At 35.3% G+C, this 15849-nt stretch overlaps 1 protein-coding gene across 1 annotated transcript in view; it reads right to left on the bottom strand.

Moving 5' to 3' along the window:
* Positions 1 to 15319, bottom strand: part of GLRA2 (glycine receptor alpha 2) — a 105163-nt gene extending 89844 nt beyond the window's left edge. Inside the window, exons 1-2 of the mRNA XM_032757975.2 lie at positions 14751 to 15319; positions 12422 to 12555 (exon numbers count right to left, since the gene is read on the bottom strand). Of these exons, the coding sequence (XP_032613866.1) occupies positions 12422 to 12555; positions 14751 to 14818 (202 nt within the window). The 5' untranslated portion in view covers positions 14819 to 15319. The remainder of the gene's footprint in view (positions 1 to 12421; positions 12556 to 14750) is intronic.
* Between the last annotated feature and the right edge of the window lie 530 nt (positions 15320 to 15849).

The raw sequence follows: 15849 nt of genomic DNA, 5'->3' as shown, positions 1-15849 counted from the left end.
AAAGTATATATTATATTTAAGAATATCTATATATAATCATCCTTTCCCCAAGACATTTAGTGATATTTCAAAGACATTTCGTTTTCTGCATCCATCTTCACTGCAAACAATTTTCAATAGTTTTTCCTTGGAATTTATATATTGACGTATATGAAACATTATCATTTTTAAGCAGAGAAACTTAGAATGATTTAATACTAATAAATAGGAAGTTAATCTTAAATCTGCACAAGTTATTTAAGATAAATATTTCATAATTTCAATTTTAAATGAGATTTTTGGTATAGATTTAAATTTTTAAAATTTCATTGCAAGGAAGGAAGTGATGGAAAAAATATTCTCAGCAAATGAGTGGAAATTGCACAACTACAAGATTTACCCATTTTTGAAAGCTGCCTGAAAAAGAAGATAGCAATCCAAAAGAAAATTCTTCATACAGGTATGAAACTTTGTCATATACTGCTGAAGAAATGTCTCTAATTCAAGGTTAAAGGTCACTTGTTTAAATGTATATATTTGTCAGCTTTTGTAAATCATAAAGACAAACAGTAGGTGATTATTAGATCCAAGTATTTTGATGTACTGACTAATTTCTTTTCTCTATGCTTTTCAAAATGCCACTGTTTGTTTATTTATTCATGTAGATGAAGCAGGAGAAAAATAGACTGCAATAATATTCTAACTTGTAGAGTAATTCTCTTGTGGCATCATAATGCTAATGTTGACCATGAATCAAAATGAAAGCCTCATTTACTGAATGCTGGGCCCTTCTCACTCTTATGAATATTCTCTTTCTGGCAAATTATTATATTTTATGTATATTTAAGTTCCCCATCATCATCATCTATTTTCATGGCAAAATTTGTTTAGGTTTCTGGATTTTACCAAAACTACATTTTCCAAAATATTCCATAAAACACTGGTTCTCCAGGATGTTACTCATGATAAGGAATCTGTGATCAAGTGAACATCAGGCAGACCCCTGTGTAAAAAGTGTTTTTAAAATATTTATTTGTGTATTTATTTTTACTACATATTTTCTCACAACTTTTTAATATGCTAATGGATATTAAGTCTCTCTCAGAGGATGTTTTGCAGAATTTCCTATACTTATTTTACATTTAAAAACTTAGAGAACATTTCGTGGACTAGAGTTTTGGGAAACATCTTTGGCCAGATGCTGAATTAAATAAACTTGGTAGCTACATTTCCCAGAGGCAGCCTTTGTACATGAATTTGCTACCTCCAAACCAAGAGCAAGGCAAAAATTGTTAATAGCTTATTTCTTCAGTAATCTCCTCATAAGTTTCCAGGATCTTCCCTGCAATAACAATTTTGAATGAAATATTGGGAGTTGAAATAACATAGAGACAACTGTTAAAAATGCTGGACAGAATTAATAATTTCCCAGAAAGGAAACATCATTATCTAGGAAGATTGGGTACATCCAAGTTCTCTGGGTGAGTCAACAATTTACAAAAGGATATACCCAAAGATATTAATTTAGACTATTAGAACCAGGGACCATCAAAGTTGGAAATGAAGTAGAGAGACATCTTGCTTGTTCTGTCCTTTTTTTTTTTTTTTTGTGCAGATGACAAGGGTGACTCCCGAAGAGGTTAAGTGGCATACTCCAGGTCATAATTGTCAAAACTGGAGTTAAAATCAGGCCTCATGAGTCTCAATTTAGATATTTTTTTTCTCTTGTGGGATTTTCCCCCTTCATTTCATAAAACAATATAGGCACATAGGATCTTGGGAAAAATACTATAAAGAAGGTATCATCCTTCTGATATAAGGGCAAAAATGTCTTATTCTAGTCCTATAGGTCTTAACCTGTAGGGAGTAATGACTTTGTTAAAGTTGTAAACTTAAAATAAAATCCTAAGCCCCTACTGACTGAATGGACCCTCTTGTAGCCAAGGGGACTCTAGAAAAACCTTAAAATTGAGTTCCCAGCCACAACGGGACAGGAGGTTAGACACAACTCATTATACCTCCTCTCTTTTGGGGTTTAGACACAACAACTGACCAGCACTAATGTTAAAGTAGAGATCTTAAGACTGACAGAACAGACTCTTTGTGGCAATGAGATACGAAATTATATACAGGACCTAAAACCATGCTAGGCAAGGGGTAAGTCATGCACCCCTACACTTAAAGAATAAACTATGTTCTAACTGCCATAAGGTTGTTTTTTTTTCTTCTTCTCTAGCAGTTAAATAAGGACTGGTCTCAAGATAGGCAATATTAAAACGATTAGAACTCATCCAGTTCACAGATGCTAACTGATCCCCTGTTCCATCAACCATAACTACAGCTTTGACCGGACAAGAGACTGATGTCAGTAACTTTCTCCTAATAAGAAGACCACCAACCATGGACTGATGATTCTGGCTGGTTTAAAGAGATCACTGTTGCGTGCCTCTGTGTCCTAAAAAGGCCTTTTGACATATAGGCCCTAATTGTAAGACATTTAAATGTTAAGTCTCCACCTCAAAGTGAACATGGGTTGTATGTTACATGCATGTTTGCTTTATACACATGCATCAGAACCACCTTTGTGAATATTCATAGCCTTCTGTAATCTGTTGAATATGTATGTTTAGCCAACCTGTTCAACATAAAGCTCCTATCCCAACCATTCCTCCTTTGAAGTGCCTGTCTCTGGTCTTATCCAAAGACATGCTTCCCAGGCTGCAGGATGGTCACCTTGCAGACTATAACCCTTTACAAGAAATAAAGTCTCCTTTCCTTTTCCAAATTTATAGATTTAAGTTGACAAAATGGATACTCCAAGATCCCATCATCCATATATTCTGTAGATGGAGAGGTGTGGGCCCAGGATTTGCCTTTTTAACCAGACTCTCAGGTGGCTTTGAAGCAGGTCTTCTGAAAAACATGGCTTGAGAAACACATCTGGTTGGTTGCTAATTTGTTTTAGTATTAAATCCTAAATCCTTTGATTTGGCATACTACATACAAACTTATGTAATAAACCAGAATTAATTCAAAGGAAAAAGTAGAATATGAGAAATCCATTGTGAGCACCGTACATTATATTTATAAATTTTCCTGAATCACATCATCTAACTTGAGTTAAGTTTGGTTTGCCAAATGTGTGCCTCATTCACTTTTCAGAGACTCTGAGGTTCAAATATAAATAAACAGATCCCTTGTTTTCTGAATACATTTATTTGGGTGGTGGGAAATGGGCAAAATGCTTTTTCTAATAGAAAGCCTGATAAAAAAAATCTTGACTCTTGTTGGTCATGAAGTGGTTATTAGAAATCAACATCTTGAAGTATTTAAATGCAAATAAATTAGAAGAAGATACATTATATTACCTTCTATGTATGTTTGGCTTAAAAATGAAGTAAAAATTGTGTGGTAAAGTAGTCTTGGGCTTTTCCTAACGTAGGAGAATTGCCAAGATAAGTAGCTGTATTTCAAGTGTGATAATCAAACCAGCCAAGGAGTGGGAAATGAGCAACTGTTCCCAGAACTCTCCATTTCCTGGAAATGCGCACTACTCTGCCTCTGGTCTTCATGCCTTTTTAACCCCTTACCCAATCTTTTCTTCTAACACCCTTTCTCAAGGTCTATGCAGAGCAAAAGAGCATGAAGGGAAAGAATTTATCTCAAAAATGCTTCCCCAGAGAGACTTGGCATTAAATCTTCTGCTCAAATCCAAACCCACAACACATCGCAGCATGGGGAGCCTTGAGGGAATTACTGTAGGGACAAGCACATTAATATTAGCAAATATATTAAATCAGACAGAAAGGAAACTGTATTAATTATTTTCGTATGCTCCACAGGAAGATCTTTTTTTTCTCCCTCCGCATCTCTCTGTATCCCTCGCTCTCTTTTTCCTTTCTTTCTCTCCCCTCTGTCTCTTCCTGTCTTTCTCTCTTTATTTCTAGTGCCCCCTCCCTTTCCTCCCCACCTTGCACCCTCCCCAGTTCCGTCCTTCTTTCTCTTTCTCTCGCACACACATATACACTAATCCATTTATTGCACCTCTTCCTGTTTTCTATTTAGGAGACAGAACAATCACATTACACTACATTTCTCTCTCTTCTTTGGGGATAGCACTTATCTATTGGGATAATACATCCAAATGGTCTCCAGATTGATCAAAGAAGGCTTACTAAATTTGTCATCAGTGTTGGAGACGTTTGCTCAACCACCTGAATGGTGAGGGGTGGGTTTGCTCATAAGTTGACATTTGTGCTGGTTGTCTTCCATTTCCCCACCCCAACCCCTCTCTTCTCTTCTATTCTCTGTACCCTAGGAAGCTGTCCTTCAGGGTTTGTATCAATGGGCTCCCTTGCTCTCCGACTGTTAGTTGAATCTGGCTAATGAAAGGCTCCCACAGGAGAGTGGAAAACAGGAGGAGGGCAAGGTCTGGATATTTATTCCCAGGCTTACTTCCTGCTAGGATAGCACAAATTGACTACATTCCTCCACAGGTTTCATTAGGTGACCCTTCTATATAGCTGCCTTCACCAGGTTCTGGTAATCACTCCCTCCCTTGCTTCTTCAGTTCTGTTGATAGTCCCAGAATACTACACTCTCCCTTTAAGGGTTGTTTTTTCTCTCACACCATTGAAATGTGTGGTCTCTTTCCTGCAAATATCCTGGATAATAAGCATTCAACCTACAAATTATATTCCAGTTTTTATTTAAGTGAGATAGTAATAGTAAGAACTGACATTTAAAAGCTTAAATTTCTATTTACCACTCTATACTTAGCACCTAACAATGGTGCCTGGCACATGGTGACTAGTCACTAATTATTTATTAAAAGAATTAACAAATTAACTGTGTTTTTAGACTCAAATATAAAGATATAAAACCATTACATGTAATTCTTTGTGCCTACATTTATGCTCCCTTGCCACAAATTTATTCTATTGCTTTGACAGTGCATAGGCAAGTGTGGCTTTTCTTCCCCACAAGAAAAAAATATGTTCCACCCTCATCAGAAGAAAAGAAAAAATAGAAAACAAGACTTATCCAGTCACATACATACTTCACAGATAGGTGAAAATGCCTTTTCTCAAATGATAATTGCCTATGGACTTTTCATACTTTGACTGAATCCAGAATTTATTTTGCCCTTTGGATGAGTATACAGAGCCACTATTTGGTGTATCATATTAATAATGGAATGGTGGATACGCAAACCATAGCATGAGTCAAAGAAAGGGTCCAGCTTCTCTCTTGTATTTGCCTCATAACCACTTTGGTTGGCTGGCCAAACTAGACTCCAAGTGAGTAACCTAGTGACTTTGTTCTTACATGTACTGCACACATTAGAATATCCATTTAAGGCCTATGCCTTTTGCTCATATGCTTCCTTCAGTGGCTTCTGCATGGCTGAAAGTATCTGTGATCAGTCATAAGTGTGCAGAGTAGCTGTCTCAGGAAAGAAGTCAATGAGCAAACACTTCATGCAACAGTCAGGACAGCATCCTAGGCCTTAATTCCAAAGGGAGCCCAGAATGCTTCCAAAGACGTTGTTATTGAGGCTTCGTCAAACATAGTTCCATTTTTAAGACCCTGTTCCACAATGTCTGAGCAACACACCAAGAAAAATATCCAACACCATCAAGAACAAACTAATGACTATTTTTCCTCACTCTAAACCTAACTGCCCCAACTGAACACATTATAATGTCCATTCATTGAGCACCAAGAGACCTGAACATTGATGCCACTTAAGTCTCAGATTATCAGCAAAATTGACTGAATTATCCTTCAGGACATGGAGGACCAGCAAGCTCTATAAACTAAGGATAAAATATTTAAGTTCATTCAATAATGAAAATTAAGGCTATGGGGTCACCCAGAATCAACCAAGGAGCAATGCAGTACCTTCTCAAAGACTAAATTATGGGCTTCCATTTCTGGTACGCTTAACCTGCCATGTTGTGAAACCAAATGCTCTCTTTTAAATACTTCTTCTAAAATAGGAAATCATCTCAGTACTATTGTGCAGTGAACCTTGCAACTATAGTAACTGGACAAGAAAATACATCAGAAATGGCAGTCATATTATCTTCAGTTAAATTTAAGGTCCTCCTTCATAGGACTAAGTTAAATTTGTTCTATTTCTCTTACTTGGTTTATTTTTTAAAATGAGTCCAAGAAAATAATCAGAGATGGGATATGAATGGGTAAAGATAATTCCTTCCCACAAATGGCTCCCTCTTTGTTTTATATTTAGGAATATGAAATAGCCGTTTCAGGTTGGAAATTTACCCACTGAACTAATAAAAGGAAAACCAACTGAGGCATATGACATCTACATTATGGTTACTCTGGTAGGAATCTAAGATGCCCGAATTTCTCTAACTTGTTTCTTTCCATTTAGAAAATTAAGCAGCTGTTTTCACAATACACAGTAAGTGTTGGCTATGAAAGAAAAATGGTGGAATTGCAGTAATAACTCAAATTATCTGTGTAATAGTAACAGTTGAAAACAAATAATTCATGCTCATGATATCATTTGTTCCTCAGTACAACCCAAGTGAGGTAGGTAAAGGCAGAAGAAAACCTGAGGCACAGATAGGTGAAGACATCTTTTCTCAAAAATGGCTGAACCAGGACATGAACCTAGGTCTTCTGGATCCAAGTTCAGGGCTCTTTCCACTATACTACCCTGTTACTGTGGAATGAAAGACATGCTGACAAACTTACTGCAATGTGCTTTACCAGGGTGCATTAGGATGCTGTAGATGCCTTCTTGATGCCACTTCAAATCCCTGAGAAACCTTGTGGATCCATAGTAGGAGCCTAGTATATATAAATGTGTTGGTTGGTGTTCATACAGCACATAAAAGCTGTATGAACACCAACCAACACATTTGTATAATAAATTGTGACACAGCCAGTGATTTTTGAGGTTCAAAAATCTTCATCAATATTGTCTCTGAACGAAACTATCATATATGTTTCCCTTTGTTACTCCCAGCCTTTCAATAACCCTTTTCCCCTATCGTCTTGTTTTCTAATGCCTTGCACCATCAATATTCTTCCCCAATGCCAGACTACAACCAAATACTCTCATTCAAATTATGGAGTAAAAGACTAATTGGGCTTACTATCATTTCCATCAAGTGGTTTTAATGTGAAATAAAATCTTTAATCTAAGAACAGAAGCAACAGTGCTGTAATTTTAGTCATTCTAATAGCAAGCTAGGTTAGAATAGTTATTGGGCAAGGGATTTCTTTCAAGGGCTTGGGTACTATTGAAATCAGGCCACGTGCATGTTACTGCACTTAAAGTAAGAGTGACACTGACTCTAATCTGCCACCATGGACCATACTACCCAAGAGAGGCACTCCCTTGAGCTTTACCTCTCTAGAAGTGCTTAACAATTAATTACGCTTTTGAATTGGAAATACATGTAATGATGAGCATTCAAGAAGCATGCAGAGAAAAGTAACTTTTCTTCCTACCCCTGTCTCCCTGGCATCCAGTCACCTTTCTCAGAAGCACCTGATATTTCCACTCTCTTGTGTATCTTTTAGGGACATTCTATTGCATATACAAACACAGCATTTGTGCATATATATAGACATACTAATATATACATAGTCCCCCATGCTATATGTACTTTGCAAGGTAATTTTATAATAATTTGTCCTAAAATAAATCTATTCTTCCTTTCCTTCTTTCTATTCTCCCTTAGTTGTCCTTTAATTTCTTCAGTGAATGGTTCCCACTGACAACTATAGCCTATGTATTTAGCCAAGAGTAATTGCCCTAATGGGAGTGTCAACTGTCTCGGAATTGGGCTTAGTTCTAGGCCATTTTAAAATGACTGCTTTCATAATTAAAAGATAATGTCTCAAAAAATCATATGCTGTATTCTTATCATTTTTAAAGTTTTATAATTGACAACTCTGACTCATACTTGACATTCATAGACACCTGAAAACTCTTTTTTCTGTATACTTTTTAACAATGACTCTCATATTATGTTTCAATGTGGGCTTAGTGCCATTAGGGCTTTTTTTCATCTCAGCCATTAAAGAGTGATTTACCTCAGGCCTCTTGATTAATTAAGGGAGACCTAGAATTAAGGGAGAATACGAATTCTTCTGTGAGGAAGGTAACTGTCAAGCAGATAATCCAGATAATTCCATAATCACGTCCAAGGTGATTTATAATTGAACCAATTACTGTCTGTATTTTCTAATAAAACCACAATGTCAGCATGACCATGAAGTTACTTTTTCAGATGCCTGGAGGCTTCTGCTACTTTCTGCACTCAGGCACAATGCTTCTGATACTTGCAAGCATTTTGGTCTTCTTTCTCAGGTTCCATAGTAATGTCTGATGCCTACCAGGCTGATCAAAGAAATGGTGATGCTGGGGTTGCATTATCACTAACTGAAAGAAGCACCCTTTCCAACTGTCCCTGCTGGACGCTTGTGCTCAAGCACCTTCTACAGGGGTTGGTATTCACAACATTTGAACTTTAGCTCCACTTGGCTACAGACATGATCATTTTCCAGGGGCAAAATCTGAAGACCTCTGGTTTCATGGAAGTGGATCTATGATACTTGAAACACCTCTTGAACTGCTAGCTCTTTGGAAATTGCAGAAAAACATATTTCAGGCAAATGTAGGTTTTAATGTCACACATTACACTTGCCAACTTAGGTCTCTAGATGTGGGAAAAAATAGTGTGCATGGCAGGCACAAAGAAATAGAATGAATAATTATCTCCTGGCATTATCTACTCTAGATTCTATCCCAAAAAGAATGTTTTAGTGAAATGTATTTATTCACACTGGGATGAAAACTAGGATGTAACGCTAAGTTAATTTTATTTTCAAAGAAAATTTCATTAAAATAGATAAAGGCTTTGTTTCAAAAAGAAAGAAACAGAACTAATGCATTTTGCCCAGATTTGAACATTTCATTAAAAGCCTAATGTTTAAAGTGCATTTTCAAGGTACAATAATACTGACAGAACAATATCTGATAGGATGATGGAATAACACCACGATAAATCAACTGAAAATGAGACAAATCACCTAAGTGGGGAAAGAGGCTCATCTCTTGATATAGAATCAACATTTACCATGGTTTCAGAACCAGGTAATTGTGAATGATATAGCTTGTGTTTTTATCTGAATTGAGGATTTTCATTAAATGTATATTTTGACAAGATCTGAAACAGGTCCCTATGGATCTTATAGATAAAATTCAATTGACAACTCTGATTCATGACTTTGTTTGTACACTTGTGTTTCAACACATCAGAAAAGCTATTTTTTCCCTATAGTTTCTAAAAATGTCTCTCAATTACAGAGTCTAAGTCTGAATCATCTCTGGTGGTTATCTTTTCTAGCTTACATCCATTTTTCCTTCATATATATGCCCATTATGACATCTTTCAAAGCCCATCAGGGATATGGAATAGACATGCAATATTTTACTGACTTGGAAGTATATAGGAAAAATTCTTTCCAATAAGAAAAATTATGCATTTCTTTTTCCCTTGCCAATGCAGGGCAGCAAGGAAAACAGAGAAATATGCTAATATTTAACAAGAATTCTAGAATAACCATTCTGTTTACCTTAGTGGCCCATATTTGGCTCTTGATTTTATTCTGGTGGTCAAATTTTGCCCTTCTATCTTCTTATCAGTCACCGTTATTTTAATTGTCAGCATCATCATCACTATCATGTTTATAGTCATCATAGAAAATTGCTTTTTCACATTTACAGGGAGACCGTCACTATTCTATATGCAATCACATTTCCTAATCTCCCTTCATTTCTACCGACTATATTAAATTCCTCATTGATACATTGCTAATCAACTATGGTAAGTATTATAGTGTTTATCTAAGCCTCCTCCTTGTTACAAGTTCCCTATTTTCTCTGTCTTTTCTTTCCTTCTCTTCACCTCAGCTAAGATCATCTTTGCTTGCCACTATGACTACTGGCTGGTCTCTCAAAAGTTACCACCCTCACATTCTACTACAACAACTAGTTGGAAGCACTAATCTTCATTAACTGATCTACCTTTTCCTCTCTGTCTTGGTTCTGATTTCCTTATCCTGGAGAAAAGGATCACTTATTTTCCCTACACTACCAATATTTTATGTATGTACATATATATAAAATAAGGTACTTCCCTGCCCTCTCAGATGTGGTGTGAGAATGGATCGATAGAATATACATATGTAGAAGGATCATATTAGACATATAAAATTCCATGGGAACATCAAGAAAAAATTATTGTAGTCTAAAATAATGGGGAGTGTTTTAAATCCAGGAATAATCAAGCTCCCCCAAATGAAGAGAACTTTGGGAGAGTCAGATAATTGATCTTATATAAATGGTCTATGTAAATAAATTTTATGAAGAGGTAGCAGTGTTCATTGAAGTGGAGAGTTAAAGGGAGAGGGAGATAAAACTCAATGAATCCCACTAATGTTAGAGTCTTCTGTGATATCCACCCCATTTCTTTTTTGTAAGTCATTAAAATATCCTGTACTTAGACTTTTAAGTAGTAGATAGATCGAAAAAGACATGGCCACACTTTGCTGAACCTGACATTCTCCTCATTTATTTATCCTTTGGAACCATGATAAATATCATTTCCCAAAGGTGATATTCCTGGAAGAACCAGGAAAAAATTGGATGTGGAAATGATGGCTCATTCTTGTGTGGTCACTTAAAGTAGCAATGTCAACATGGGTGTTTGTTTTATTACTCTTTGTACTTTGCTGCCCTTTTGAAAAAGTATTTCTAGAAAGAAATGAATAACAGCTATGAAACAAGATGCTTGTAAACTTGAAACAATTTTCCATCTCTGGACCTTCTCTATAAAGCTTTCCATGAATATCTTAATAGGAAATTATCTTTCCATTTCTTGGAATCCTGTAGCAATTTACCTATATTTCCTAATGGTACTTTCCTATTTCTATCTAATAGTAAAAGTATTCATGTAACATCTCCTCCCTCCACTAAAATTTTTGATAGAAGCACCTAAACTGTTTCATCTCCCAATTTTACAAAGCACCTAACAGTTAGTATTTCGCAGATAGTCCAGACTCAAAAGTTGTTGAATGGCTTAGTGGATAAATAGATGAATGAGCAATCCCATTGAAAGCTGGTTCTCAGTTTGTTACTCACAAGATTTTATTTCAAATATTGACTTCCAAAGCAATGACCACAAAATTAAGAAATGGGATGAACATGAAGTTCAAAACCGCTACTCTTAGCAAGATCGAAGACAGAAAATTTATCTCTGAATGTAGTTCAGTTGCCTCTCTTGGAGATACTTAAAATACTATTTCGCCAAAATTCTGACATATTTGTTTATAAAATATGCCCATATCTGGGTATATTCAGAGGTGTAACATTTAAAGAAGAAATGAATTTAAAATTTAGTTTTCATGCTTATATTTGCCAATAATAAAAGTTAATCAACAATGAAGAAAAGTGTGCCATTAAATTGCTAATAAACAAAAGTAAGCAATGCATGAATTGCTACATAATATCCAGAGCATTATAGGTTTCTCCTTTTACAAAATGTTATAAACACTTCACAATGCATTATGTTAAATTTCATTACGAGAAAAAGACAACATCACTTAAACTATGTATTTAAAAATTAAAGCATCAACATGATTCAGTTATTAGTAACTGATTCTTAATCATTTTTTTCTGATTCAGAATAAAAATAAACTATATTTAAAAAGCATTTCTGCAGACTATTAACTATATTTTTGTAATGTTCAACAAATAAAAACAAAAAAATATTGGTTTGCTTCTAATTGAACAAAGAAAGTATCCACCATCTTCGACATGTGCACTTTAAAATTCTGTGATCTTTGTTGATTTCAAATAAACAATTTCAAATAAACAATGAGAATGCTTAAACAAAAGAGAACAAAAAATTAGAACCTCTTCTTACAAAGTCTAACAATTAAAGAGGCCCGAAAGTATGTAAAGTGGCATATTTTATAGAGATTTAAACTCTACTTTGATGTAGGTATTTAAAATCAAAACCAAATATTTTGGAGTGACCATTGGATCTTGCATGCATCCTGGTAGATATTCAAGCAAGTCAAGTCTATCACTTGCTCTTGTATTCACTTTCAGCCACACTCCCACTTGAGAAAAAATAGGGACTATGGCCATAATTTATGACACTAGTTTTATTCATGAAATAGAACACAAACAAGGAAAGTTTTCAAATGTGGGAAGTGACAGGTAAAATGAAAATATAAGTAACTAATGCAAAAGAATACCAAAATAAAATGAACACTATATTTGTCATTTTCATTTTATAATTAAAAGCCCTGAAAATGTTTTTCAGTTAAGTATTCAAACATCTAGAAGATTTCTCAAAGGCTTAACGTAAGTTTAAGTGGAACCTACCTTTAAAATTTGGCCTGATTCTTGCATCATATCCTGATGTCCTTCCCATTAACTTGTCCAAGAAATCTGAAGGAGATAGGGTCTGTGAAGGTTGTTTTCCAGACCTGGAGTCATGGTCTTTGCAGAAAGCCGTCCTAAACACATCATTAACTCTTTTAGCAACAATTTCATTTGCATCCCTTGAGAGCCAATGCTCACTGCATTTTTAACATTACATTTTGGTAAAGATATTTGATACGTTAGTATGAAGAAAACTAGAAAAATCCAACATGGCACATGTATACATACATAACAAACCTGCACGTTGTGCACATGTACCCTAAAACTTAAAGTATAATAATAAAATTTAAAAAAAAAGAAAAATCCAAACTCTTTGGCCAACTTCTGAACTTGTACATGTTCTAAAGTTAACTTTAAATGATAAGAACTATAAATCCTGAGTCACATCACCCAGGTTTCCAAACTTTAACCATAAGATGTTTGAGAACAGACAATGTATTTAGTTTTAGGTTGTAGATTTTATGTATATATAGTTAAAACTATTTATTCAGAGAAATGAGATGATAATTTTTTTAATTCATGTGATTGTCTTAAAATCATTTCTATCTGACTTAAAAAAAATGTTTCAGCATTTAAGCCCTAAATATAAGTCATCTACCTTTTATAAGAAATATATAATAAGATGGGCAGAACAAACTTATTATTTCATTGCTTATTTTTCCCATATGCTAGTTCTAATCCAACTATCAGCTGTTAATATTTTTCAATGTGATATCTAAAAGAGAACCTTCATTTGGACATTTCATTTCATTTTAAAATAGGTCAACAGTGAGCATGTATATGACTTCTATTATCAGTTATTTATATATGAGCATTTAAATTGTTGACTCTCTAAAATATATTAATGAAAACACACTTCTAAATCATTTTGACTTTTTATCACCAAAACACTGAAGGTTGGTGAAAAATTTCTCAGATTTTCATTTTCCTGTTAAAAGTAATAAAGACCTTATTAAACATAGCATATTTGGTTTGTAGCAAAATTAATTATTTCACAATACATAGTGGTTAACTGAAATTTGTTCCCTAAAGTATATATTTTATAAGCTTTGTTTTCAATAGTTTAACAAAAAGTGTCTTATGAATTCTATCACTAAGAAAATACCACATTCTTGCCAGCTTTTCAAAGAAGGGTTATTCAAAATAAGTGCAAAGATGATATAAATATTTTGTAGGAGTTAAAAATTGATATGATCATGCATAAATACTCACATTCTCATATGCAGATTCATCTGATTAATCAAGTATTATTTGATTATGATGGTGGTGGTGGTGAGGATGATGATGATGATGATGATGATTCTAATAAAAACCAGCCTATAATTTTTCTTAATCATAGTAGGAGGTGTAAACCTGAAAGGAACATAGTGGGTTTTCCCAGTATTCATAGCATTATTACTATGTGTTCCATTTATCTTGGTTCTGCGAAAAAATGCCATAAAATTTAATGAAAATTAAATTTAGAGCCCTATACTTTGTTGTAAGAGCATCTCCTGTCTCTGCTGAGCCTTCCACTCTCTGTTATTAGATGACTATTTCACTTACTGGTAATGATTTGATATTTTGAGGTATCAATTGATTTGACAACTATTTGTAAACTATGTAGAAAATGCAAGCATGAAAATAGTAATTTCTCACTTTTTAAAATTATGCATGCTCCACTTCTCATATGTACATAAATACAATTATGTCATATTAATTAAATTTTGGTAGGCAATCAATTTCCAAACAGATTGAATAGTAGAATATAGTAGTAAAAAGAAATTTTTGATATTTCAAGAAAATTCCTGAATTGTAGTCCTCATAGTATGCTTCTAGTTTCTGAAATATAACTGAAGTCCCAAGTTGGCTGAGAATTAGGGATCTTTTATATTTTATCTGAAATGAGCATGCTCCTGCCAAATTAATACAATCATCTTATATGAAAGACAATGCACCCAATAATCCCTTTAAATTACTTTCAGAAAAATTTGAAAGCAAAAATATCACCCTTATATAGAAAGGTAAAGAGCATGCAACTCATCAGACTACCTTAATATCACATTAGCTGTGAAAATGTGTGTTGAATTGCGTAGAGTGCGGCTATGCATCATAAAACTTGCTTTTGTGAAAATTTACCACCCTCCCACTATTATTAGGCTTTTTAAATGAACAAAAGATATTTAACTTTCCTCTATATAGTCCAGGGCACAGATAAATACATAACAATTACATGACACATTCTCTTTTAAACAATTTAAATATCAACATGCAAAGTCGTTTCACCTACCTGAAGTGGTTGGTCTCTAAGAAAAATGCAAACAAGGCTGTCAAAATGTTCACTAGCTGCCGGTTCATTCCTGTTTCTGTGTTGCTTGTGGAAAATATCCCGAAATGATTCCAGAAAGATGCTAGGACAAAGTATCTATTTATTGTCCAGATTCAGAATTTGGCAGGAACCTAGTTTCCTTGAAAATCAAAAAGAGATTTGGTTTTGTACAGTTTGCTGAGAAAAAAGAAAAAGTGCCAGTCCTGGGCATCATGGTCAGGTCAAACCGAGGCTTGGGACCATCAGTTAACCCAGAAAGACAAAGCCTCAGAACTGATGAATCCCCCAGCTGCTTTTCCTGAATAATAAAAATGCTGCTACCTTAATCGCATCACCATGCAAAGGGAGTTGGTGACAATGCCATGCTAGATAGCTGTGGCTTTTGTTTTATATCTTTTCTGTTTAGCAAAGCCCTTTTTCTAGAAAATGTTTTCTTTTAAAAAGAAGTTGTAAATGAGAGAGAAGAAAGGACTCTGCGCGCTGGAGTGGGTGGGGGGAAGAGGGAAAAATTGCTGAGATCCTGTGCTGGAATGAGGGCTATAGAAAGAGACGGAGACGTGATCTTACCCAGCCTATAAATTTCAGCACTCGGACAGCTCCAAGCTCTGAAGTGCGCATGTTTCCTTTTTCAGTTGCTTGGGGCGGGGGTCGGGGAAAAGCATTCAAGAGGGGACGTGCCTGCTGTTCGAAGGCAAAGAGTGACCGGCCGTTCAGCGAGGGGGTACTGAAGGGGGTACGATGACAGCAAGAGGAGAACAGAGGTCGGGAGACGGAGAGGGTGAGGGAAGTGGGGTCTGAGCTCCTGGAAATGCTAGCCTGTGGGTGGGTGGGCGGGACGGGAGTTTGAAGCAGAAAAGGGAAGGGAATAAGGTTTAATCGTGGGAAAACGAAATTGAGGGAAACAGAGAACAGGATTCAGAGTACTGAAATTATAATAAGGGTGTGGACAGTTCACTCTTTTGTCAGTGCAAGCCAGAGGCAAAAGAGGAGTCCTGTGCCGAAGAGAAGGGAACATTTCTTTGGCACAGAGAAGCCCGTGTGCAGAAGAAGGTTCATGAAG

Source organism: Hylobates moloch, unplaced genomic scaffold (genome assembly GCF_009828535.3).
Source record: "Hylobates moloch isolate HMO894 unplaced genomic scaffold, HMol_V3 SCAFFOLD_7, whole genome shotgun sequence".
Lineage (NCBI taxonomy): Eukaryota > Metazoa > Chordata > Mammalia > Primates > Hylobatidae > Hylobates > Hylobates moloch.
This window is presented reverse-complemented; position numbering and strand designations above follow the sequence as displayed.